The sequence below is a fragment of the Phocoena sinus genome, chromosome 10 (genome assembly GCF_008692025.1).
Source record: "Phocoena sinus isolate mPhoSin1 chromosome 10, mPhoSin1.pri, whole genome shotgun sequence".
Lineage (NCBI taxonomy): Eukaryota > Metazoa > Chordata > Mammalia > Artiodactyla > Phocoenidae > Phocoena > Phocoena sinus.
Genome location: NC_045772.1, coordinates 11788586 through 11815986, shown reverse-complemented (window position 1 = coordinate 11815986; position 27401 = coordinate 11788586). Strand labels below are relative to the sequence as shown.

Below are 27401 nucleotides of genomic sequence, written 5' to 3'. Positions count from 1 at the left end.
ACAGTGAGAGGCCCGCCTACCGCAAAACAAACAAACAGAAAGAAATCACTGCCTAATTAAGATAAAGCTGCTGGAATCAAAGGTGAGTTGATACTGGAAAAGTAGGGCTAGAGACCACCAGAGACATCAAACCCTGGGGAGGGGTGAGAGAGGAGCCCCTGCTACTTCTCCTGGAGCCCAACAATCCTACCTCCTGGGCTTTTTCCCATGTTCAACCCGTTCACATTCCTGGCCTCTTGTTGCTAGTTCCCCCTCCCTCTCCCTTTATTCTGCCCCCAGTGTCTTCTTTAGTCCAAAATAAGTGGCTTCTCTCCTCCCTTCGTCCAGGCTCCATGCTCCTTCCTTCTCTCTCCCCCACCTGCCACCTGCATTTATCCCTCCCCTGCTGTGCTCAGCTACAGAAATGCCAAATTCCTAACACCTAGCTACATCTATGTTATCTCGCCCTCCTTTTCCCTCTAACAAGGTGCCTCCATGCCTTGGCCCCGCAAGTGTCCCTAGTCCCTGCACAGCTCGGGGAGTGGCGGAGTCCAGCCCTACTGCAGACGCTCATAGATGCGGGTGAGCACCTCCAACTTCTTCTCCAGCTCCCGGGCCTGCTGCCTCAGCCTTTCAGCTGACTCTGTCTTTGCCCCCTCATGCAAGTGCTTTGCCTGTTTCACCAGGAAGCCCACTTCCATCAGAAGGGAGACACCTGCAGTGCCCGCACCCACAAGCCGGGCTCCTTTGGTCATTGCCAGAGCCGTGCCTTTGAAAGTAACCTCTTCCTGCTGGCTGCTTTGGACTGAGATTATTCCACTGCTGATGAAGACGTTTGCATCGGCTGCTAAGGCGGGGTTGCTTTTGACCGTCTCCATGGCACGGATATTCATTTCAATGCGTTGCACAGCTTCTGTGGATTTCTTTGTTGTGCTAACGGTTCGGGGGCTGATCTTAAGTGCCTCCAGGAACACCGGTTGATATCAGGCGACTAACTTCGGTTTTTGCTGACAACGTGCTGACTTGTTCCACAATGCTGGTGGACACACTGGTCACAGCAGCCGCTGCTCCCAGCCCTAACCCAGTGGCCGAGTGTGCCAGACTCGCCCCCGCTGACATGGGTGCCAAAGCCAGGCCAAGTATGGTCAGGACACCAGACACAGCGCCAGTGGAGTTGGCCACAATGTTGGAGATGGTGCAGTCCCTATGGACCTTGTCTGCGAGTGCGTGGAGCTTTCCTATGAGCTCCTCTAGCTCTCATTTTACCAGAGGAAACCTGTTCAAAAACCTCTTCCTGTCCAGCTGGTCTTCTCGGAGCGTGACTTGGTACTCCACGGCCAAGTCTGTTTTTAGCTCACTCAGATGTTGATGCAGTGCCTCTGGGTCTTCCCTGTAACAATGAAGGTCAAGGGATTAGAAAGACAGTTTGCTTGTCCATAAACTAGGCTCGACAAGATCTATTCTGTAAATCACAGAGATTTTGTTATAAATCAAATAGAAAAGAATTTCACAAACGTAAATTTTTCTCTTTCAACATTAAACACATATTTCTGTATCTTGTCGATGCTCCATATACTTATTCAATCATGGAATAAATAAGCAAAAGTCATCTTAGGATATTTTAACTTAACATAGGTATTTGAGGGAATTCCCTGGAGGTCCAGTGGTTAGGACTTGGCGCTCCCACTGCAGCGGGCACAGGTTCAACCCCTGGTTGGGGAAGTAGGATCCCACAAGCTACGTGGCACGGCCAAAAAAAAAAATGGTATTGGATAAAGACGCCTCAGAGGCAGGTCAACACAATCACTTCCAAAGAGTAGGCAGAGTGGGAAATCCACAGAGAAGCACAGAGAAGTGGGATTGGAGCAGAAAAACCTTCATTCAGAGAACCTTAGTGTGTACTGAGGAGTCAACCTGCTCTTTGCCCTTGGCTACTGGGAAGTGCTCCCTGAGCCCCTAGAATATTCCGGCTGATAGGAGTGTCCTCGTCTGCCTGGGCCTCTGGCCACTGGACAGTCTAACAGGGTGACATGTGATGGGGCCTCTGGGTCACGTGGTATCACATGTGACCTCTGGAGGAGCTGGACACTAGGGCATTAGTCTGACCTCCGGGAGGGCAGGAGACAACAGCTCAGCTGTGCGGGCAGCAAGTGACTGAGCCCAAATAAAACTCCATACGCTGCGGGTCCTGTTGAAAAAGGTTCACTCTTTGGTCAAGTTTCAGTCAGGCTCTTCTGAGCCCTCTTCTCCAATAGGCCTCAACCTCCGCCCTTGGTGTCCTGTCCTTGACGGCCTGTCTTGCCCAGTCTCAGCAAAACTTCGTCCAAGTCAGTTCAGCGAGAAGCCTTCCCACTGTTTAGATCTTATCATGTTTGATATCTGATCAAACTCCTCATCTCCCACCTTTGATGCATACGTCCTTTACTTGCTCTTAGCAAGAATCCTGTCAGCAAATCTCAACAAGAACCCCCCTGCCCTCGATGTCTCCTCTCAGTGATTTTCCATCCCACGCCCCTCACTCTGATCATTGGCTACCAATCCGCACTCATCTTTGCTGTGTTCGGACGTGCGCCCATCTGTCTCCTCTGCTGCGATGCTCTTCACGCCTATCACGATAGTCCTGAAGAGACCCTTCCTTATCGTTTTAACAAGAGTCAGAATATATTTCTTTAAACAGGGTGAACGCCCCTGGCGGGCAGTGCTCCAGTGTGCCCTGCCACACACTGAATCCAGGACAGGGACACGGCCTGAGGACAATGGAAGCTTCCTGTGTGAAACCCGCCCAGACTCTGCCGTGTGGCTGATGGGAACCGACATCCTTCCCTGTAATAAACCGTAACTGGGATCGTGACAGTTTTCAGGGAGCTCTGTGCTTCCTTCTAGGGAATTCTCACACCTGATGGTAGCTTTGGGGATCTCCCAAATTTGCCATTGGGGTCAAATGTAAGGACAGTCCTGGGGACCGTGCCCTCAGCCTCTGCAGACTGGCTAATTCTGCGTACTTAGAGGTTTTTTAAACCTAAAACCAGAGCTAGAAGGAACCTTAACGATCATTTTGCCTGGCAGCTGCTGTCTTCCAAGCCTGATGCCCTTGGCCTTCCCAGCTGAAGGTCACTAGGTCCATCGACTGCCCCAGTTGACTGGGAAGCAGGTGATATGCTATTAACCCTCGTTCCCCTTGGACTCTCCAGCCCGCCTCACTGATTCCTGACCCCTCGCCCAGCACCCCCGACCTCTCAGGGGTCACCAGCCTAACTCATACCTTAGCTGGTGACAACTTCACATGCCTGCACACCAAGGCCATGTGCGACTTTATGGAACCTCTCAAAGATTCAAGAGACTTTAGGAAACATCCACATGAACTGCTAAGCCTGGAGAGACCTGCGTTCGCACAAGCTGGTGGAGGAAGACTTTTCCTCTCTGGTGGGGACTTGGGAAGTCTCGTCAGAATCCCTCAGATGACACAAAATCGGCAGCCACTCATGGTGATGCTGGAGGCCTCACTAAGCCACACGGCCTTCCCACTGGTCAGGGCTACTCTGTGTAGATTGGAAGAGGGTCCCAGATGGCCATGGAGAACCCCAGGTCCCAGGCAGGGTGTGGAGGACACAGCCACCCAGGGCCCTCTATGCTCAGCATGAGGGGATCGAGTCAGGGAGGGAAGAAATGTCCCCTCTCCCACCCACAGGACCTCTGCTAGGGTCACAGACCCTTCAGTTTTGTGTCCTAGGGACCCACTCGCCTCACTCTAGTCCTGGCTCTGCCGCCCAAGCCTTCCTACTAGTCCTCCAACCTGGACCCCTCTGCTCCATCCTGACCCCTGGGTCTGACCCTGGTCCAGGCCTCCCTGGGCCTTTGGACGAGATGATTGCACTTGGTTCCCCGCCTCTGCCCCTGCAGTTCACTCTAAGTCCATCAGATTGAATTGCTATTCCCACTGGACACATGAAAAATCTGAGACTCCAACTCTTAAGCTCAGAGTCCCAGAGCCGGGCAGGGGTAGAGTCAGGATCCAACCCAGCTCCCTGCAATTCCACTCCAGCCTCTCTGCCTCATGGGCCAGCAGGATCCTGCAGTGTTGGTACACTTCCTAAGATGGGGAATAAAAGGGCTCCAGCCAGAATCCCCGGGAACGCAAACTGATGGTGTCAGGGTTTTCTGACTTGTCCTAAATAGAGTCCTGCTTGGGCCTCATCTACAGGAAAAAGACCCTTGACTCCTGTCTCTTCCCAACAGCTTTCGAGAGTTAACATTAGGAACCTGGGCCACAGCAGCGAAAGCTCCGAATCTAACCACTAAACCACCAGGAAATTCCCTTTAGACACTGTTTTTCAAAGCAGTTGTCTAAATAGTGGTGGCGCAGTGTTGGATCCTCAGGTTCCCTGAAATAGAATACTCTGGACCTCAATGGCCACCTTTATTCACGTAGGGAAAGGATTTTTCCATTTGGAGGTGAAGCTGTTGGAGTCACAGGGTCTGGAGAAAAACTAAGGAAGCTATAGGAAGAGACAAACCAAAACAGGATAGAACCAGCTGGAACCAAGGTGGCAAGGTATCTGACCTCACCAGACCCTCAGTCTCATTCTAGGCTGATTTTACTACATTAGCTACGTTAGATGACACACCTACGGATGACCATGACCGGAAGATGCAGACCAAAAAAGGATCAGAAGGGCGTGGCACCCCATTTCCAGAAAATCCTGACCACTTCCAGCAGAGTCTGGAGAGCACCCGATAAATGAATGTTTTCATGTTTTGGCAGTGAAACAAGCAAATATTCACATTAAATGGGAAAAAGTCTGTAATGACTATAAATAAGCTCAGGTCAGTACAGGACAAGATTACTGCCCAGACGAGTTACCAAACACATGTGTGTGTTTCAGAAATTTGGAGGTGATAGAATTGCTGATAAGAGACTGGCGACCAGTGTGACTATATGTGTGGGCTGGGACTTGATGTAAAATCGATTTCCCTCTATAGCCACACAAAGAGGCATTATTCTTATATCACAGAAGAAGAAAGTGAGACTCAGACAGGATAAGGGACCACCCAAGGCCCGCAAGCAGAAAGGTCAGAGGTTGAATCCAAGGCCAACCATCAAGACAATTCTTTGAAGCCTCCTTGTATTTAAAAAACTGTGATTTCTTCATTCTACTCTGTAGTATACTATGGGGCTTCTTTGCAACTAATTTCTGTAGTGTATACAGAAGTAGAAATATAATGTTGTATACACGAAACTTATATAACGTTATAACCCGATGCTACCTCAATTAAAAACAAAGTTTCAGACCACACGCCATTGTGTAAAACTACCATGGGAGGGAGAGGATTCCTCCTGCTAATCACAGACACTCCAGGCTGGGCATCAGAGGGCGATTCTCAGGTGGGGGAGGGGTGGGACCCCTGGCTCTGATCCTATGATCAATCCCCATCACCTCTCTCTTCTCCAGGCTGGCCCCAGGGGACCCAGCTCCCCACTGGCTCCACTGGACCCAAGCTGAACTGTTGATAAACAGGAGATCACCTTGTTCCAGAGGAGCGTTGATCCTCAGGATTTCACCAGCCCAGCCCCCCCTCGAGGATCCCAGTCTGCTGGGATGGCGGCTCCTGGCTTCTAATCTGCTCTCCCCTCCCTTACCCTTCAGCTTGACTAATTTGCTCTCGAGGGCGGCTCCAGGGAGGACGTGATTTGGTCGCTGAGCAATGCAGTGATGGGGGAGAAGCAATCCTGAGGAAACGAGACTCAAGTAAACGCAGCGCTCATGTGGGTGCGTGGTGATTGCTTAGGTTTTTTTCTTCCCCCTTCACTAAGGGAGAAGGGAACCCAGGGCATACATGGAGGGAACCCACGGCACTAAATCTGTGCATTGATTGGATGCGGGTGGGTGGGGGAAATAACTGAGCACCCGCGTCTCTGCAGGGGTATTGAGATCCATAGAACCAGTACCTGCCTGAGGCAGTTACACCTGGTAAGCAGGTGCCCTGACAGAGCTGCAGGCAGTTGCGGGGTTGGGGGGGCGGGTGCGGAGGGGGTGAGAAGTCTGGGGGAGGGGAGGTTTCAACCTGAAACTAACAAATTCCAGGTAGAGGGGACAGCAACCACACTTAGGCAGGACCTGCTGTGTGGCAGGCGTTGGCCCACGCCACGAACACACATTACATTTGATCCTCAAAACAACATAGGGAAATATTATTCTCATTTTACAAGTGAGGTCAGGTAAGGGGCTCCAGGTCACACAGGTGGGAGGCGGCAAAGGCCAGGCTGGGGCTCAGTTCAGGGTCCAATGAGCCTCACAGAGCGGCTGGGCTGGCAGCAGGGCGAGAGCTGAAGGCAACAGGCTCTGTGGTACCGCCCCAGTGTCTAGGAGCAGGGGGCGTTGCTGGGACAAAGGGAGAGGCCAGGAGAAGCCTCCAGGGATGCTGGTGGACCTCCTCTCCCCACCTGGCCCGGCCTCCGGGATTCCCATCTGCTGCCCCCCCGTTCCCCATGGGCTGTCCTGTCCTCACTTCTGAGTCACTTGCTGGATGGCGGTGCAGGACTACGGGGTGAGGAAGTGAGCATCTTGGTCCTGGCTCCCTGGGGGGGCGGGGCCGGGAAGGAGGCTGTGGGGACAGACCCCTGGGTTTGGGGAGCTCCTCCTGGCCCCTCGTGGGGGCTCAAGGATGCTTATCCATCCCGTTCTTGGTTCTTGATTCCTCTGTTGGTTAACTCAGCCTGGAGGTACCACCCTCAATTCTAGGTCACAAGTAGGAAGCAGCCAGAGAAGAGGCAGCTGACTACCTAAGTAGCAGAAGGTTACTGTGCTCATGGTGGCGGCAGCTGGGGTCTCAGAGTCTTCCCTTCAGCTCGCCCGCCTGTGTCAGGCTGGAAGGAGGTATCGCTTCACCCTTGGGAAAGAGAAAACAGACTGTGGGCTTGATCATGAGTGAGCAGTGGCTGCAGGGAACAGCGAGGGGCGAGTTCTCTGGTGGCTTCCCCTGGGACGGCCACCAGTGCCACAGTGGACTTAACCCAGAGAGGTTCTCTGTCTCCTGGGCTCTGCTGGCCGCTAGTTAAGCAAAGTTACTCATCTCCCGTCAGCTGCCTCCAAGCCCAGTCAGAGTCCTGCTCTCCTGTTGTGGCACAAGGAGAAGATAATCAGACGGGAGACAGCCATCTGCAAAGTTATAGAAGTGAAGCAATAAAACCAAATATAGAAAAAAAGATAAGAAGGGAATACTCTAGAAATTACGTGAGGTTGGGAGCACTAGTGTTTACTAATGGGTAATAATTAATAACGATCCAGTGTCAATGACGTGCAGGGCTCCTGAAACTTTGTTCGGCCCTAGTGATGTAACGGTATTGGGGAGCGGTATAAGAAGAAGTATAAAAGTAAGTGAAATTATTATCTTTCCTGGAAGGAAGTAAATAAATAATATGAAAAATGGAGTACCTAATGTTTATTAGCTACTGTGGTTGATGACTCCCCACTTTGCATCAGGCACCATTCTAAGTGCCTGGTATGCATTCACTCACTTTTAGTTCTCACAATGACCCCGGAAGCAAGGAAACTGGAGCTCAGAGAGGTTAAGTAATTTACTCAAAGCACCCAGCTAGTGGCAGAGCCAGAATTCAAGTCCAGGTTCCTGTCTCCAGTGCACTCTCACACTGTCCTCTCTCCCAATGTAAGAAGTTATTTTAACACATTGATTAACTGCCTAAAGAAAAAGCAAAAAACTTAAAGTAGTTTTCCCTGGGAAGGGCTGAGCAGAACCTACTGTGTGAATCGATTTGTTTTAAAGATAGGCACTTATTATTTTGGATTGTTTTAACTCTAGGACAGCAGAAGTCCCTTTAGAGTAGTTGGTAACCCACCACCTTAAAGATGATGGAAGCAGCTGGATCAAGTGCTAACGAGAAATAAGCCTGATGTGTCCTGACGTTACAACTGTCAGTGTAGCAGAAACATTCGTGTTTATAAAACTAAGGCTCTCTAAGAAAGGTAGGGATGATGACTGGGTTCAAGCAGAATATCGGAGTGAACTGTCACCTTAAACAGATACACTTTCCAGCCGCATCTTGCCCACCCACATAGGCACCCATGGGCTTCTGTCCACTCAAGGGAAGCAAGACTCCTTGCAGGGGAAGTGAATTCCACGGGCCGGCATACCTGTTACTCCAAAGGCAAGGATGCTCTCGAAGATGTTCAGAGCAGTGTTTAGAAGGGGCACCCACGTATAATAATAATAATAATAATAGATAATGATGACGATGATCATGTTTTTAGGCCAGGTTGAGTCTGTGAAAGGCCATGAGTTCATAATAATATTCAAACGAGAAGAGATGAGATAAAGCGTGTCCAAAGAGGTAGATAAAGGTCAAAAAAGGTAGCTATGCTCCAAAGAGGTGAGTATAACGGGAAATATTTCACTCTTAATTGAATTTAATAAGAAGAGGAGTTTTAAAGTGTATGGGGATATTCCCTTCTGTTTATTTACATGACTATTTATAAAGGATTGAGGAAGAAAACAAAGAAAGAGCCTCTGACATCCCAGGCTGGCCTGGTATCACAACAGGGCGAGGCTATTCTCCGGTTGGATGTAAAGACTCTCAGAGAACACCAACCTCAGACCACGGAACCCTGAGAGCATGAGGAAATGAGACAGCAAACACCCATCACTGTGATGCCACCAACACAACACCCCCTCCCTTGGCTGCAAAGCATGACTGTCCTTCTTTACCGATTATACCTTTCTCCTCACTCTGCCTCCCCTCTCCATAGATGGATTTACTAAGACACCTTCAGTGTGAACTGCCCCCCATTCTCTGCAGCACCCGATCTACAGAGGCCCCATTTCCTTAGAGCCTCCCCCAAGTGACCTGACCTAAGCCCCAATCCTAGAATCTTTCTTTCTAACGCCTTCTTTCTGCCATGCCCAGGGTTCTCCCTCAGGAAGAGTAACAAACAGCTTGTCCACTATGGGAGTGTGCCTGAGGCTGCAGGCACTGACAGTGTGGGTGGAGAGAATACACACAGGCAGGCCGCCAGGGGTAAGGATGCCTAAAATAGGTTCCTTTCGCTTTCCAAGCCGCCCTTGCTCTTGCTCACTCCCCGGCTGGTCCCTGTCCAGCTCCAGTGCTTTGTTCTCAGACTTGATCTTAACAACAGTGTTCCTGTGTCCTTGGATGCTTTCCTGCCCACCTGCTCTCGTGCAGTTCCACTTCCTCCAAAGCCACTCGCCTCCCCCTCGACCCTTCTGCCTCTCGTCTCAGGGCCTGGACATCAGGTATGTGTTGCTGGGCCCCTCTGCGGCGAGGGGTGACCCTATGACCCAGTCCTGGCTAACAAGGCACAGAAGAACTCAGCAGAGGGGGGCCTGGAGGCTCCCTGCTGTAAGGGACAGGTGGGAGAGGAGAGCTGGCTCGTCCCCTGCCTCCTTCTCTGCCTCGAAGCTGCACGAGCCCGGGAGCCAGGGCAGCCAATTGAAATCGTGAAACACAGGGACCAGGAGGCAAGGAGGGGGCGGAGGAGGGCTCGGGCAGAAAGGCTGGATCCTGGATGACTCCAAACACCTGTAAACGGCGCTGCGCCCTCGACCCCCTCCTTCGGTCCTTCTCTGCCGCTCTCGCCTGCCCTGACCCTCGTGTGCAGCCCCAGCTGGGTGTGGATGCTGGACGATGCTCCCTCCTGCTGGATTACTCTACGTGGCGTCCTCCTCCGTTACCCTCTGGTCGATAACTTCCCGGAATAGTTGTTGGTGGGAGATGCCTGTCCCCACCCAACTGCATAGCCAGACATGCCCTCCCCTCCCTGGAAGCCGACAGAGATTCTCACCAAGCACTTCCCCGCATGTAGCTGCAGGGCATCCTGCTTGGTCAGGGAAAGGAGGGGTTAAGACAGGATCGAGTTCAGAGTCCTTAGCCCAGCCTCCAGGCCCTCCTACTGCTCTAGTTTCGGTCTTCTCACCACTTCCTGCTTCCCTGGGCCTGGTCTAGGTGCCTGGAGGACTCCCAGCTGCCTGGCCTCGGATTTCCCCCCAGCCTCCGGGCGTTTGCTCGGACTGTTCCTCCCCCTGCAATGCCTTTCCCCACCTGCTTCACCAGGTGAAAGGTTACCTGTTCTTGGAGGCCCAGCGCCAAAGCCTCCTGTCGCTGCTTCCTTCCCCCAATTCCTCTCCACGATCTCCCGGAATGTCGCACTTTCCTGGTCGTGGTTCCATTTGTGTGGAGTTTCTTCAGCTCTGAGCACCCCTCAGGGGCCCTGTCTGTTCTCTGCTGCACCTTCTGCTCTAGGGCCTCCGGGGCCGCCTCCGCCCTCCTGGGCACAGCCTGGCTAAAATACGAGGTGTGGGACCCGTTAGGGGGACATGAAACAACCAGCTTCTCCATGACACAGCACAACCCCAGTTCCACCTGCGGTCGAGTAACTCCATTTGTTTTCCTAGTCCATCTCGACGAAAAGCTCTTTCGGATAGGTAGTGCTGTCACATTTCTGTTTCTGTTTACGGGCATCCCTTGCTTTCCAAAAGATCATCCTCGGCCAGTAAACTTTGATGAAAGGCCTACATCCGCATCTATGGCATCTTGGTTTGCTAAAGGTTTCGTAGAAACACTCTATATTCAGGTAGCAGGAAACACCTGTATTCCCTCATGTCTCTTTACTCCAGCCATCATGATATATATATATATATATATATATATATATATATATATATATATATATATATAAAATGGCTGGAGTAAGGAGACATGATATATATATATATATTTTTAAAATAAATTTATTTATTTATTTTGGGCTGCACACGGGCTTTCTCTAGCTGCGGAGAGCGGGAGGCTACTCTTCATTGTGTTGCACGGGTTTCTCATTGCAGTGGCTTCTCTTGTTGTGGAGCACGGGCTCCAGGGCGCATGGGCTTCAGTAGTTGTGGCACACAGGCTCAGTAGTTGTGGCTCACGGGCTCTAGAGCGCAGGCTCAGTAGTGGTGGCGCACGGGCTTAGTTGCTCCGCGGCATGTGGGATCTTCCCAGACCAGGGCTCAAACCCGTGTCCCCTGCATTGGCAGGCGGATTCTCAACCACTGCGCCACCAGGGAAGTCCCAAGGATGTTTTATTTTTAATGTTTAGTTGGAATAAAATAGACAAAACATAAAATTTACCATTTAAACATTTTTAAGTGCACCGTTCAATGGCAGTAAGTGCATTCACATTGCTGTGCAAACAGCGTAACCATCCAAATCGCGGAACGTTTTACGTCTGGCAAAACTGAAACTCCGCACTCATTAAACTCTAACGCCCCTTCCCCCCTCCACAGCCCCTGGTAGCCAGCATTTTACTTTCTGTCTCTATGAATTTGACTTCTCTAGGTGCCTCATAGAAGCAGAACCATATGGTACTTATCTTTTTGTGACTGACGTATTTCACTTAGCATAATGTCCTCAAATTTCATCATGTTATAGCACATGTCCGAATGTCCTTTTTCAATGTCAGTACTATTCCATTGTAGGTATACACCACATTTTTCTTGTCCTATCATCCACTGATGGAAGCTTGGGTGGCTTCACATTTGGGCCATTGTGAATAATGTTGCTATGAACAGGAATGTACCAATATGTCTTCTAGACTCTGCTTTCAATTAGTTTTGGTCTATAGCCGGAAGTGGAATGGCCGATCACGTGGTAATTCTACATTTAAGTTTCTGAGGCACTACTCATACTGTTTTCCACAGCGGCTAGATGCTGTTATTTTTAAGGCCATATTTTAGCACAACAGTGAGACCAGACCAGGATCTCCCTGGTTGCCTGAGTGCCAGGAGGATAGAGGTTGGTGGTGCCGCCTGGCACGTGCCCCAGGATGTCTGGTGGTGTGGCTCTCACAGCCCCGCCTCCATCACAGCCCCGCCTCCACGCTCACACGCCACTCCTCGCCCCTCCTGTTTTGGGATCTGCTGAACTTGAGGTATTTCCTCTCTCCCGGGTAAAGGTTGTCTACAAAGTACTTAGTGTTGACACTTAGCAGAGCGCCTTTCAACTTCGAACGTCTAATCCAAATCAATTACTCAATTACCTGTTTTAAATTAGGACCCAAAATCTGTTGTTAACTCTGAGAATGTGTCCAATTCTCTTAAACATTATACTGTCGGCTGAAAAAAAGGCACAACGTGAGACCTGTGAGTTAAGTTTCATCCGGGGCGAAATGAGGACTGCAGCCCAGGAGACAGCGTTTCAGAGAGCTCTGAGAAACTGCTCCAAAGAGGCGGGGGGAAGGTCAGCATATATGTGATTTTAGTGAAGGGGGAATACATGCAATCGAGCACGTATTTTTTGCAGAAGGTTTCTGCTAGTCACGAGCCGCATATGTCACCATGAAGGATTTTAGTGCTTTTCTAGATATGAGGAGATGCAAGGATTGGGCTCATAAAATCTCCCGAAAATATCTAACTATCTGAAGACCTGTTCTGCCAGGTTTCCCCAGAGCACAGAGGGCCTCATTCCTGACCTCCACCCTGAGCTCCTTTCAGGGGTGTTGATGGTCAGCAGCCGCAGCGGCTCATGATTTAAACCTTGAAGAGGCAGACGGCAGGCGCCAATGGCGGGTGCCAATTTGTAGCTGACAATACGTACGTTAAAATGAAACACACTTGTCTTGATTTCAACATAAAAATATTAAAAGAGTGGGCTTGATTTTTTTTTTTTTTTTTTTTTTTTTACGGTATGCGGGCCTCTCACTGTTGTGGCCTCTCCCGTCGCGGAGCACAGGCTCCGGACGCGCAGGCTCAGCGGCCATGGCTCACGGGCCCAGCCGTTCAGCGGCATGTGGGATCCTCCCAGACCGGGGCACGAACCCGCGTCCCCTGCATCGGCAGGCGGACTCTCAACCACTGCGCTACCAGGGAAGCCCAAGTGGGCTTGATTTTATTGGTCCTCTTTATACTTAGTTTTAAACCTTCCAGAGGCTGACAACTGTTAACTCCCTCAGGGCCCAATTTTCCCACCCGAGGAAAGACCAGTAGGATTGTCCAGTGGATGACGCTGGCGGCCCGGCAGCCAGTGGCCGAGACCAGTTCCCCTGAGGTCACCAGATGCTGTCTGCGTGGAGTGTGATCCCCTGTGCCCTGCACCTGGTGCCCGTCTGTGCCAGCCACTCGCAGGACCCAGAAGCCCCCATGGTCACATGCTCAGTCTAAAGCTCCCTATCCACTCTCACTGTCCGTATAAAAAAATGACAATGGGCAGGTGGGTCGCGGTTCTGGACACACACCTCCTGCTGTCCAGCATGTGGGAGCCATTCGCACCTCCCCCCGGGTATGGAGAGATTGGGTGGGCAGGGCTCCTGGGGGCCGTGGCCCTGTGCCTCTGGCTCTGACCTTTCCAGGCTCCACCAGGCGACGCTGGTGACGTCTGCCAGGCACCTTCCTACGCAACTTTCTGGTTACTTCCTCCCTGAGTTGGCATCGCCATCACTGTGGGCTGAAATTGCTGTGGACCAAAGCTTTTAGCCAAGGTCTCGACCCTGGAGCTGCAGCCATCCTGGGGGACTTCTCTTGTGATGTTGGGGGTCACACTGAGGCCGATCTTATAGTCACTAGATCTTTAGGGTCTCCAAATGAGGTGGTCTCAACTTATGACCCTGGAGTGAAGAGATGCTTAATCCTCACCTCGATTTGAGTCTACAGCCCCCGTCTAGTTGCTCTACCACGAGCCTGTCTTTATGGAGGTCACTAATGTTCGGCGACCATTCTGCATTGAGGACGTTTACGTCAACCTGGCTACAGCTCATATGGATGTTTAATCCAGTTCTGCATCTCACAGTGGTTTTGTTTGGCTAAAGTCATGCTAGTGAAAGGGAAAAGAATCGGGAGGAAGGAAGTTTACAGAAAACAATGACAAAAAATAACATTAAGCAAGGAGCAGTGTTTGCAAGTGTCGAATGTCAAATGTCAACCTTGGTTTGAGTCTTTGGCCCTCCCCTGATTTGGTGGAAGAAAGCTCCAGCCTCTCCCCTCCCCTCGGATTCCTTATCGGCAAAATCACATTATATACCTGGCATATGTTACAGGTGATTGTAAGACCAGACTTACAGTGTGTGTGGTCCTCATGGGATAACACCCATCACTCCTCAGTCCCTCCCTCAAAAGCTGGGAGGAGCTGGCCACGACGCCCCAGGGACATTTCCTAGGACGAAGCAGCCCTGATAGAAGGCCTACTCCAGCCACTTCTGCTTGGGGCAAAGCAGAAAAGTCCACCAGCAGTCCAGCTGCACCACTTACAGGCTGTGGGACCTTTTCTTCTCCATTTCTTTACCTGTAAAATGGAGCCAACACTTCTTAGAGCTAATGAGAGATTAAACAGGAAGTGTGTGGATGGTGCCAGCACAGCACCTGACACACACATTCAGCCCTCCATCCACGGTGGCTCTTTGCTCAGGAACCAAACAGAAAACAGGACTGGCTTTCTGTTGTAGACTTTCCTGAGTTGCCAGGTCACTGGCCTTCCTGTAAGTCTTCCGTTTGGAGAGGAGAGATCTGTTGTCAAATGCAAATAAGCCAGGGGAGAAAAGAGCGTCGTGCTCTCAGCCCTTCCCACAAACTTTGCATCCATCCAAATGGCCTTGACCACCAAGGCTGGGCCTCCTCGTGTGGGTCACTAGGACCCAGAGGCACTGGTGCTGTTCCTGTCATCAGGGCCACGTCTAGAGACTTGATCAAAAGGAGCAGGGGGGTCGTGGCCAGAGTGGCTGAGGGGTGAACTTAGGCCCCTCTCTAGGGTACCATGGGAGCAGAGCAGGGCACAGTGGACTCTGCAGGGGAGGGTCCTGGAGGGCTTCTCAGAGGAGGTGATGCCAGATTTAGGCTTTGGAAGATGAGCATGATTTTTCAAGTTGGCAGGAGCAGGTGTCCCTGGCAGAAGTTCCTGGGTGGGCAAATGCCTAGAACCCGTGTGAGCGTGGCACACAGCAGCAGCAATACACCCAGTATGCAGTGAGCATCTGGTACGTTCTGGGACCGTATCGAGTGCTGGAGGCATGAAGGTAAATAAGGCAGGCAGGCTGGCGAGTGTGGGCGGGTGCAAAGGGCAGAGGGAGCGTGGAAGAAGCCCATGGTGTGGGGGCAGTGATTTGCCAAGGGCCTCACAGTCTGTTGGTGGAAGGTCTTCCTTCAAGGAGCCCGAGGCAAGATGTGCCTTGCCCAGTAGGACCTGGAATGTCAGGGCTGGACTTGTTTCTCTATGGGGGTCAGCGTCAGGGTTCTCTGAGAATAGCCCAGGGTGAGGCCTAATGGGCAGAGTGTTTGTTTGACCTGAGTGACTCAGAGGTGAGGGCTTTCACTTTCCTTTTTGCTTCTCCAGGTATATCTGGGCCCAGCGGGTGTGTGTGGTTATTGCAGAGACACACAGCTAGTGGCTGTATCTGCACAGCTGAGAACAACTGGATCTTGTTCACACTCGGCCAGAGGAAGATTCCTAGGTAAGCAGGGCGGTGTAGGATCCTCATCCATCTCCCCATCCTCGGGACAACTGTCTGAGAAAAGTATGACTGTCACTGATTTACAGAAGAAGGGAGATCGAAGCTCAGAGAGATGAGGTCATGGGCCCGAGGTGGCAGGTGAAGCAGGGGCAGAGCCTGGATTTGGAGGCAGCTTTGTCTGACAGCTTCCTCCCGCCCCCTGGGCCCCTAAACAGTGCAGAGGGAGGGCGACACCTGCTCAGGTGAGCTCAGCTCGAAATGCAGTGGTGAGACATGAGACATGAGTGGTGGGTGACCTCAGGAGGAAGGCGGGTGTTGGGGGTTACTCAGTCCTTCGGGAAATTTGGAGGAAGCAGAGTGGGTGGAGGAGGGTATGAATGTCAGAACCTCTCCTCCTGTGGCCTGGCCACCTTGAAGCAGCCCCCAGGGCGCTGTGGTGACGCTGAAGGGGCTCAAGGATTTCTTCGGAGATACAAGGAATCAAGGTTTGTTCACCCACCCTGTCTCTGAGTGCCTGCTCAGTACCAGGCCCTGGGGAGATACTGAGGCCTGAGAGGGGAGGGCCAGGAGACCAAGCAGGGGGATGCAGGGCTTTGTCTTCAGGTGCTCACCGGGCCCACTGCTCAGGATGTGGGTGACGGGTGGCCCTGTGCGGGGAAGATGGCCCCGCTGAGGAAGTGGGATGACCTGGCTGCAGAGGCCTGCACCGTGTTTGCTGTTGTGCTACCTTGAGATGAAAAGTCAAACTGTACACCTGTGTCAAAGAAAATAATGAATAAAAAATGTTTAATAGGAGTAGAAAAGGATTTTCTTTGCACTAACTGAGGCCTCTAGCCCAGAAGACAGCCTCTCAATAACTGTGAGTCACCGCTCTGGAGAAGCATGGTTTTCAGCACAGGTTTACGTCTTGTCAAAACAAAGACCATCAGACGAGTCAGGGATAGTTTTCTTCAAGGTTTCACAAAATACAGAACAGCATGTACACAGCAAGTCAGTATGGCCTTGGAACCTAGGAAGGAAATCCTAACATGGAAGGAATACTGCACTGGCTTCCCAGGAAGGGAGGCATTTCATCTTTATTTTTAACGGGGACATTCTTTACTTCTGTCTTCTTTAATAACTAAAATCGATGTATGGTATATGTTTGATAGGCCAAAACAAATGTTTTAGTATAAGCCAGAATCACCTCCCTATATCTCAATATGTGAACATTCTTTATCACATGTGACTATAGCGGGGGGCGGGGGGGTAGGGCGTGAGCTCAGATCTATACGTTTATACAGGCAGAGACACACGTAGAAACTTTTGGGTTATTAAAATCACATTCCCCACCCCTGACATACCTGTGTCACAAGGTCTGCTGTTGGCCTCCACTCTGCCTACCGAGAGCTCTGTGACCCTGGGCAAGTCACCTCCCCTGGAATTGTTTGTTCGTATCTCTTACCCATTTTTTTTTTTTTTTTTTTTTTTTTTTATGCGTTACGCGGGCCTCTCACTGTCGCGGCCCCTCCCGCTGCGGAGGACAGGCTCCGGACGCGCAGGCTCAGCGGCCATGGCTCACGGGCCCAGCCGCTCCGCGGCATGTGGGATCCTCCCAGACCGGGACACGAACCCGCGTCCCCTGCATCGGCAGGCGGACTCCCAACCACTGCGCCACCAGGGAAGCCCTACCCATTTTTTAAAAACTGGTTTCAGCCTTTTCCTGTGGATTTGTAGGCTCTCTGTGTGTTGGGGATATTGACTTTGTCTACTGTAATCGTTGCAAACTGTGCCTGCTGGTCTCTGATTGTTTTCTGACCTGGTTTACGGTGTCCTTCACAATTTTTAATTTTCAAGAGGTCAAATAGATCAGAACTTCTTTTATAGCTTGTGGGATTTCTGTGTGAATTAGAAAGGTTTCCATAAATCAACATTATATTCAATGTTTCTTTTAGTACCTTTGTAGTTTTTTCTTTCTGGTTACATCAGATCCCTTTGGGATTAAATCCTTCATTGATTAGAAGCTTTTTGTTTCTCCTCCACCTCTTCCTCTTTCTATTCCCCCTTCCCCCTCCCTTCCTTTCTAATTTCACGCAGGTGAAACAGGGGTTGTGCTGTGTCATGGAGAAGCTGGTTGTTTCATGTCCCCCTAACGGGTCCCACACCTCGTATTTTAGCCAGGCTGTGCCCAGGAGGGCGGAGGCGCCCCGGAAACCCTAGAGCAGAAGGTGCAGCAGAGAACAGACTGGGCCCCTGAGGGGTGCTCAGAGCTGAAGAAACTCCACACAAATGGAACCACGACCAGGAAAGTGCGACATTCCGGGAGATCGTGGAGAGGAATTGGGGGAAGGAAGCAGCGACAGGAGGCTTTGGCGCTGGGCCTCCAAGAACAGGTAACCTTTCACCTGGTGAAGCAGGTGGGGAAAGGCATTGCAGGGGGAGGAACAGTCCGAGCAAACGCCCGGAGGCTGGGGGGAAATCCGAGGCCAGGCAGCTGGGAGTCCTCCAGGCACCTGGACCAGGCCCAGGGAAGCAGGAAGTGGTGAGAAGACCGAAACTAGAGCAGTAGGAGGGCCTGGAGGCTGGGCTAAGGACTCTGAACTCGATCCTGTCTTAACCCCTCCTTTCCCTGACCAAGCAGGATGCCCTGCAGCTACATGCGGGGAAGTGCTTGGTGAGAATCTCTGTCGGCTTCCAGGGAGGGGAGGGCATGTCTGGCTATGCAGTTGGGTGGGGTCAGGCTTCTCCCACCAACAACTATTCTGGGAAGTTATCGACCAGAGGGTAACGGAGGAGGACGCCACGTAGAGTAATCCAGCAGGAGGGAGCATCGTCCAGCATCCACACCCAGCTGGGGCTGCACACGAGGGTCAGGGCAGGCGAGAGCGGCAGAGAAGGACCGAAGGAGGGGGTCGAGGGCGCAGCCCCGTTTACAGGTGTTTGGAGTCATCCAGGATCCAGCCTTTCTGCCCAAGCCCTCCTCCGCCCCCTCCTTGCCTCCTGGTCCCTGTGTTTCACGATTTCAATTGGCTGCCCTGGCTCCCGGGCTCGTGCAGCTTCGAGGCAGAGAAGGAGGCAGGGGACGAGCCAGCTCTCCTCTCCCACCTGTCCCTTACAGCAGGGAGCCTCCAGGCCCCCCTCTGCTGAGTTCTTCTGTGCCTTGTTAGCCAGGACTGGGTCATAGGGTCACCCCTCGCCGCAGAGGGGCCCAGCAACACATACCTGATGTCCAGGCCCTGAGACGAGAGGCAGAATGGTCGAGGGGGAGGCGAGTGGCTTTGGAGGAAGTGGAACTGCACGAGAGCAGGTGGGCAGGAAAGCATCCAAGGACACAGGAACACTGTTGTTAAGATCAAGTCTGAGAACAAAGCACTGGAGCTGGACAGGGACCAGCCGGGGAGTGAGCAGAGCAAGGGCGGCTTGGAAAGGGAAAGGAACCTACTTTAGGCATCCTTACCCCTGGCGGCCTGCCTGTGTGTATTCTCTCCACCCACACTGTCAGTGCCTGCAGCCTCAGGCACACTCCCATAGTGGACAAGCTGTTTGTTACTCTTCCTGAGGGAGAACCCTGGGCATGGCAGAAAGAAGGCGTTAGAAAGAAAGATTCTAGGATTGGGGCTTAGGTCAGGTCACTTGGGGGAGGCTCTAAGGAAATGGGGCCTCTGTAGATCGGGTGCTGCAGAGAATGGGGGGCAGTTCACACTGAAGGTGTCTCAGTAAATCCATCTATGGAGAGGGGAGGCAGAGTGAGGAGAAAGGTATAATCGGTAAAGAAGGACAGTCATGCTTTGCAGCCAAGGGAGGGGGTGTTGTGTTGGTGGCATCACAGTGATGGGTGTTTGCTGTCTCATTTCCTCATGCTCTCAGGGTTCCGTGGTCTGAGGTTGGTGTTCTCTGAGAGTCTTTACATCCAACCGGAGAATAGCCTCGCCCTGTTGTGATACCAGGTCAGCCTGGGATGTCAGAGGCTGTTTCTTTGTTTTCTTCCTCAATCCTTTATAAATAGTCATGTAAATAAACAGAAGGGAATATCCCCATACACTTTAAAACTCCTCTTCTTATTAAATTCAATTAAGAGTGAAATATTTCCCGTTATACTCACCTCTTTGGAGCATAGCTACCTTTTTTGACCTTTATATCTACCTCTTTGGACACGCTTTATCTCAACTCTTCTCGTTTGAATATTATTATGAACTCATGGCCTTTCACAGACTCAACCTGGCCTAAAAACATGATCATCGTCTTCATTATCTATTATTATTATTATTATTATACGTGGGTGCCCCTTCTAAACACTGCTCTGAACATCTTCGAGAGCATCCTTGCCTTTGGAGTAACAGGTATGCCGGCCCGTGGAATTCACTTCCCCTGCAAGGAGTCTTGCTTCCCTTGAGTGGACAGAAGCCCATGGGTGCCTATGTGGGTGGGCAAGATGCGGCTGGAAAGTGTATCTGTTTAAGGTGACAGTTCACTCCGATATTCTGCTTGAACCCTGTCATCATCCCTACTTTTCTTAGAGAACTTGGTTTCATCAACACGAACGTGTCTCCTATACTGACCATTGTCACATCAGGACACCTCAGGCTCATTTCTTACTGGCACTTGATCCAACTGCTTCCATCATCCTTAAGGTGGTGGTGCCTGAAACCAACCCATTCTTGTGGCTTACCTACTAAAGTGACTTCTGCTTTCTTAGAGTTAAAAAAAATACAAAGTAATAAGTGCATATGGTTAAAACAAACCAATTCATACAGAGGGCTATGCTCATTACCTCCCAAGGAAGAGCTTTTTCTTTAGACAGTTAATTGATCTCTCTAAATGATATTATTACATTGGGAGAGAGAGTAGTAGTGTGAGCGTGTGCTCTGGAGACAGGAACCTGGACTTGAATTCCTGCCCTAGCGCAAGCTGGGTGCTTTGAGTAAATTACTTAACCTCTCTGAGCTTCAGTTTCCTTCCTTACAGGGTCGTTGTGAGAACTAAAAGTGAGTGAAGGCATACCAGGCACTTAGAATGGTGCCTGGTACAAAGTGGGGAGTCATCAACCACAATAGCTAATAGATATTAGGGATTGTCTTTTTCTTTTTCTTGATTTAAAAATTTTGATATTATTTATTTACTTTACCAGGAAAGATAATGATTTCATTCATTTTCCTACTTTTTCTCCCTACCTTCTCCTAGTATCATTATATCACTAGTTTTATATCCTCTAATAGAAAACTTTGTAGTTGTAAGCACTTTATTTACACCTTCATTTCTTAGGCCCTCAAATGGAGCCAGTACTTCTTTTTTTTTTTGCGGTACGCGGGCCTCTCACTGTTGTGGCCTCTTCTGTTGCGCCAGACGCACAGGCTCAGCGGCCAGGGCTCACGGGCCCAGCCGCTCCGCGGCATGTGGGATCTTCCCGGACCGGGGCACGAACCCGTGTCCCCTGCATCGGCAGGCGGACTCTCAACCACTGCGCCACCAGGGAAGCCCGAGCCTGTACTTCTTGACTCCCCACTTTGAAAAATGAAGTATTAATCTTCCCCCTCCCTTCAGTGACTTCACCTCCCAACTTCTAGTAGTGTAATTTAATTTTTATATTGGTTAACAAGTACATTTACTTCTCATATTTAAAGTGTTTTATTTTAAAAGATAAAAATTATTTTATAATGACTATAAATGAAATACAAACCTAAAAATTTTTGAATCACTGTATTTTACACCTATAAATTATTTAATATTGTATATGAGCTGTACTTCAATTTTAAAAAGTCTCCAAAATAATCAAAATTGGAAAGCCAGGACTTGCACATAAATAAATTTACTTTAGATTTTTAAAAAAAATCAGAGGGTTTACATTTTTGTGATGTTTTAAATACTGTTTTCTATTTTTTTTTTCTTTTTTCCTTTAACATCTTTTTTGGAGTATAATAGATTTACAATGTTGTGTTAATTTCTGCTGTATAACAAAGTGAATCAGCTATATGCATAGTATATCCCTATATCCCCTCCCACCAGGCCCCGCCCCACGCTCAAACGTCACCCCCCCCCACTTCCGGACCCACCCTAAACCCCACCCCTGCCTAAACTCCGCCCCCAGAGCCAAGACTTTTTTTCCTTTCCTCTATTAGATTAGGGTTCTGTTTTACCTTGTTGATTCATTGTTGATGATTCTCTTATATTTTTATTTTTCCTAATAAATCTTTTATTTTTCTAATTTTATTCTTTATACTTTGTTATTGTTCTCTCCTTTTGGCTTGTTCCCCCCCCCCTTTTTTTTTCTTTTTTCTGTTGTGGTTTTATTTTACCTTGTTGCACTTGTTTCAATTATAGTTTTATTTTTCCTAATGTATTTTTTATCTTTCTATTTTTATTTTGTTTTTGATTCTTTGACATTGTACTACTCCTTTTTTCTTTTCTTTTTTTTTTTTTTTTTTTTTTTTTTTACCACACCACAAAGCTTGTGAGATCTTGGTTCCCAGGCCAGAGGTCGGGTCTGAGCTCCTGTGGTGGGACCTCCGAGTACAAACTGCTGGACTAACAGAGAACCTCAGACCCCAGGGAATATTAATCGGAGTGAGGCCTCCCGGAGGTCCTCATCTCAGCAACAAGACCCGGGCTCTATCCAACTGCCTGCAAAGTTAGTGCTGTGGGTTCCCTCCATGTAAGCCCTGGGTTCCTTTCTCCCTCAGTGAAGCAGGAAAAAGAATAAGATGTCATTAAGTATTTCCGGGAGAGAGTGAGCAGGGAAAAAGTGCAACACCTGCTCACTGAAGACAAAGGCTGGAAGAGATTTGTGGCTGAGGCTGATTTGCCCAGGTAACCTGCAGGGATGCAGCAGAAATGTCACCCACATCCCCATGCCCCAGGCTCGTTTCCTCCTGGCAGACACACCTCTTCCGGGCAGGACCCTGTGCTTGGGGTCGAGGATGTTCCTTCTCAAGTTTCCGTGGGGAATGTTTACTCCTTGTCATTTGCTGGCAGGGAAGAGCCTCAGGTTGAGAAGTGGAAAGGAAGGGGCATGTTACGACCTTGGACAAGTTACTGAACTTCTCTCTGCCTTAGTTTCTTCATCTGTTCAATTTTATTGTGAGGAAATTGAGAAAATGTATGCAAAGTGCTTGGCATGATGGCTGACACATAGTAGGTGCTCAATTAATATTAACTTTTAAAAAGCTTGCTGGGAAGAGATGGGGCCAAAGAGCCTTTTTCCTAGAGATGAGGCCCAAGCAGGACTCTATTTAGGACAAGTCAGAAAACCCTGACACCATCAGTTTGCGTTCCCGGGGATTCTGGCTGGAGCCCTTTTATTCCCCATCTTAGGAAGTGTACCAACACTGCAGGATCCTGCTGGCCCATGAGGCAGAGAGGCTGGAGTGGAATTGCAGGGAGCTGGGTTGGATCCTGACTCTACCCCTGCCCGGCTCTGGGACTCTGAGCTTAAGAGTTGGAGTCTCAGATTTTTCATGTGTCCAGTGGGAATAGCAATTCAATCTGATGGACTTAGAGTGAACTGCAGGGGCAGAGGCGGGGAACCAAGTGCAATCATCTCGTCCAAAGGCCCAGGGAGGCCTGGACCAGGGTCAGACCCAGGGGTCAGGATGGAGCAGAGGGGTCCAGGTTGGAGGACTAGTAGGAAGGCTTGGGCGGCAGAGCCAGGACTAGAGTGAGGCGAGTGGGTCCCTAGGACACAAAACTGAAGGGTCTGTGACCCTAGCAGAGGTCCTGTGGGTGGGAGAGGGGACATTTCTTCCCTCCCTGACTCGATCCCCTCATGCTGAGCATAGAGGGCCCTGGGTGGCTGTGTCCTCCACACCCTGCCTGGGACCTGGGGTTCTCCATGGCCATCTGGGACCCTCTTCCAATCTACACAGAGTAGCCCTGACCAGTGGGAAGGCCGTGTGGCTTAGTGAGGCCTCCAGCATCACCATGAGTGGCTGCCGATTTTGTGTCATCTGAGGGATTCTGACGAGACTTCCCAAGTCCCCACCAGAGAGGAAAAGTCTTCCTCCACCAGCTTGTGCGAACGCAGGTCTCTCCAGGCTTAGCAGTTCATGTGGATGTTTCCTAAAGTCTCTTGAATCTTTGAGAGGTTCCATAAAGTCGCACATGGCCTTGGTGTGCAGGCATGTGAAGTTGTCACCAGCTAAGGTATGAGTTAGGCTGGTGACCCCTGAGAGGTCGGGGGTGCTGGGCGAGGGGTCAGGAATCAGTGAGGCGGGCTGGAGAGTCCAAGGGGAACGAGGGTTAATAGCATATCACCTGCTTCCCAGTCAACTGGGGCAGTCGATGGACCTAGTGACCTTCAGCTGGGAAGGCCAAGGGCATCAGGCTTGGAAGACAGCAGCTGCCAGGCAAAATGATCGTTAAGGTTCCTTCTAGCTCTGGTTTTAGGTTTAAAAAACCTCTAAGTACGCAGAATTAGCCAGTCTGCAGAGGCTGAGGGCACGGTCCCCAGGACTGTCCTTACATTTGACCCCAATGGCAAATTTGGGAGATCCCCAAAGCTACCATCAGGTGTGAGAATTCCCTAGAAGGAAGCACAGAGCTCCCTGAAAACTGTCACGATCCCAGTTACGGTTTATTACAGGGAAGGATGTCGGTTCCCATCAGCCACACGGCAGAGTCTGGGCGGGTTTCACACAGGAAGCTTCCATTGTCCTCAGGCCGTGTCCCTGTCCTGGATTCAGTGTGTGGCAGGGCACACTGGAGCACTGCCCGCCAGGGGCGTTCACCCTGTTTAAAGAAATATATTCTGACTCTTGTTAAAACGATAAGGAAGGGTCTCTTCAGGACTATCGTGATAGGCGTGAAGAGCATCGCAGCAGAGGAGACAGATGGGCGCACGTCCGAACACAGCAAAGATGAGTGCGGATTGGTAGCCAATGATCAGAGTGAGGGGCGTGGGATGGAAAATCACTGAGAGGAGACATCGAGGGCAGGGGGGTTCTTGTTGAGATTTGCTGACAGGATTCTTGCTAAAAGCAAGTAAAGGACGTATGCATCAAAGGTGGGAGATGAGGAGTTTGATCAGATATCAAACATGATAAGATCTAAACAGTGGGAAGGCTTCTCGCTGAACTGACTTGGACGAAGTTTTGCTGAGACTGGGCAAGACAGGCCGTCAAGGACAGGACACAAAGGGCGGAGGTTGAGGCCTATTGGAGAAGAGGGCTCAGAAGAGCCTGACTGAAACTTGACCGAAGAGTGAACCTTTTTCAACAGGACCCGCAGCGTATGGAGTTTTATTTGGGCTCAGTCACTTGCTGCCCGCACAGCTGAGCTGTTGTCTCCTGCCCTCCCGGAGGTCAGACTAATGCCCTAGTGTCCAGCTCCTCCAGAGGTCACATGTGATACCACGTGACCCAGAGGCCCCATCACATGTCACCCTGTTAGACTGTCCAGTGGCCAGAGGCCCAGGCAGACGAGGACACTCCTATCAGCCGGAATATTCTAGGGGCTCAGGGAGCACTTCCCAGTAGCCAAGGGCAAAGAGCAGGTTGACTCCTCAGTACACACTAAGGTTCTCTGAATGAAGGTTTTTCTGCTCCAATCCCACTTCTCTGTGCTTCTCTGTGGATTTCCCACTCTGCCTACTCTTTGGAAGTGATTGTGTTGACCTGCCTCTGAGGCGTCTTTATCAAATCCCTATCTTTTTTTTTTTTTTTTTTTTTATGATTTTTTTTTTTTTTTGTGTGTGTGTGTGGTACGCGGGCCTCTCACTGCTGCGGCCTCTCCCGCCACGGAGCACAGGCTCCGGACGCGCAGGCCCAGCGGCCATGGGTCACGGGCCCAGCCGCTCCGCGGCATGTGGGATCCTCCCGGACCAGGGCACGAACCCGCGTCCCCTGCATCGGCAGGCGGACTCTCAACCACTGCGCCACCAGGGAAGCCCTCAAATCCCTATCTTGAGAGTGTCCTTGTCCACAGATGAATGGATAAAGAAGATGTGGCACATGTATACAGTGGAATATTACTCAGCCATGAAAAGAAACAAAATTGAGTTATTTGTAGTGAGGTGGATGGACCTAGAGACTGTCATACAGAGTGAAATAAGTCAGACAGAGAAAAACAAATACCGTACGCTAACACATATTTATGGAATATAAAAAAAAAAAAAGGTTCTGATGAACCTAGGGGCAGGACAGGAATAAAGACGCAGACGTAGAGAATGGACTTGAGGATACGGGGAGTGGGAAGGGTAAGCTGGGACAAGGTGAGAGAATGGTATGGACATATACACACTGCCAAATGTAAAATAGATAGCCAGTGGAAGCAGCTGCATAGCACAGGGATATCAGCTCGGTGCTTTGTGACCACCTAGAGGGGTGGGACAGGGAGGGTTGAAGGAAGATGCAAGAGGAAGGGGATATGGGGGTATACATACGCATATAGCTGATTCACTTTGTTATACAGTAGAAACTAACACAACACTGTAAAGCAATTATACTTCAATAAAAATGTTTAAAAAATTTTTTAAAATAAAGATAAGGATAGAAAGAAAAAAGAGAGTATCCTAAAATGACCTTTTTTTATTTATTCCATGATTGAATAGGTATATGGAGCATCTACAAGGTACAAAACATGTTTAATGTTGAAAAAAATTTTACATTTGTAAAATTCTTTTCTATTTGATTTATAATAAAATCTCTATAATTTATGTAGGATAGATCTTGTTGAGCCTATTTTATGGACAAGCTATCTTTCTAATCCCTTGACCTTCATTGTTACAGAGAAGAGGCAGAAGTACTAAATGAATGTCTGAATGAGCTGAAAACAGACTTGGCCGTGGACGATCAAGACACACTCCAAGAAGACAAGCTGGACAGGGAGAGGTTTTTGGAGGAGTATCCTCGGGTGAAGGAGGAGCTTGAGGAGGGCATAACAAAGCTCTATGCTCTCGCAGACAAGGCTGACAAGCTCCACAGGGACTGCACCATCTCCCATGTGGCAGCCAACTCTGCTGGCACTGTGTCTAGTGTCCTGACCATACTTAGTCTGTCTCTGGCACCCGTGACAGCGGGGGCGAGTCTGGCACTCTTTGCCACTGGGTTAGGGCTGGGAGCAGCGGCTGCTGTGACCAGTGTATCCACCAGCATTGTGGAACGTGTACGCACACTGGCATTAGAAACTGAAGCCAGTCGCTATACGTCAACTGCCGACGACAAAGAGGAGGTGTTTGAGGGGGTTGTATCTAACAGCAGAGACCAGTTTATTTCCTCTGTAGGGAACTTCTTCCAAGCCATGCAAGGCATTGGGAACAACTTCCGTGCCATCAAGGTGGCCAAAGGCAACCCTGGTTTAGCAGCCAGTGCTAAGCGCTTCACGACCACCGGGCAAGTCTCAGCCAAACGTGGCAAGCAGGTGCAGAAAGCCTTTGGAGGCACGGTACTGGCAATGACCAAAGAGGCCCGGATTCAGGGTGTGGCCTTTGCAGGTCTCTCCCTTCTGATGGAAGTGGCCTCCCTGGTGAAAGAGGCAAAGCACTTGCATGAGGGGGCAAAGACGGAGTCGGCTGAAAGGCTGAGGCAGAAGGCCCGGGAGCTGGAGAAGATGTTGGAGGTGCTCACCGGCATCTATGAGAGTCTGCAGTAGGGCTGGACTCCACGCCCCCCACCCCCTGAGCTGTGCAGGGACCAGGGACACGTGCAGGGCCAAGGTGCAGAGGCACCTTGTTAGAGGGAAAAAGAGAGTGAGATAAAAAGATAAAAGTGGGGAAACCGGGCTGTTCTCACTGACTCTTGTTTTGGTCTGTTGGCTGGACTATGCCATTTTCCTAGAGGAAGAGAAACCCTTAAACCCTCTTGTATTCAAAACCTGTAATTTTCATCTCTAAATTCTCCCTCTTGGCTCGAGTTGTCACAAAACTTCAAGTACCCCTGTTCAAAAATTATTTCAAAAAATCACAGAATAAATGTCACCTTTTGTGTTCATCTCTCTAGATCAATTTCCACTGCAGTAGTTTTAAAAAACCTTAATAGGAAACTAAAACCTTTTTATTTGCCCAACAAT

General features: G+C 50.2%; 2 protein-coding genes across 3 annotated transcripts; one reads left to right on the top strand and one right to left on the bottom strand.

Moving 5' to 3' along the window:
- Positions 1-395: 395 nt before the first annotated feature.
- Positions 396-10256, bottom strand: LOC116760840 (apolipoprotein L3-like). Its single transcript, XM_032646305.1, is given in 3 exon segments — positions 396-954; positions 956-1369; positions 10076-10256. Coding segments are annotated over 3 exon segments (936 nt in total). The 5' UTR covers positions 10180-10256; the 3' UTR covers positions 396-536.
- Positions 8986-27322, top strand: LOC116760838 (apolipoprotein L3-like). Of its 2 annotated transcripts, none has more exons than XM_032646304.1 (4): positions 8986-9010; positions 15308-15425; positions 17582-17797; positions 26123-27322. In XM_032646304.1, exons 3-4 carry the CDS (start codon positions 17694-17696, stop codon positions 26982-26984), a joined length of 966 nt encoding a protein of 321 aa, XP_032502195.1. In that variant the 5' UTR covers positions 8986-9010; positions 15308-15425; positions 17582-17693; the 3' UTR covers positions 26985-27322. The 2 variants fall into 2 exon arrangements, with proteins under 2 accessions (XP_032502195.1, XP_032502194.1); XM_032646303.1 differs by lacking the exon at positions 8986-9010 and adding an exon at positions 9051-9246.
- Positions 27323-27401: the final 79 nt, after the last annotated feature.

What these genes read in the sequence shown, in the direction of transcription:
- LOC116760838 (XM_032646304.1), top strand. Translation starts at nt 17,694, where the DNA reads ATGGAACCACGACCAGGAAAGTGCGACATTCCGGGAGATCGTGGAGAG. An exon ending in CGCTGGGCCTCCAAGAACAG is followed by an intron (nt 17,798 to 26,122) that starts GTAACCTTTCAC and finishes TCATTGTTACAG; the next exon opens with AGAAGAGGCAGAAGTACTAA.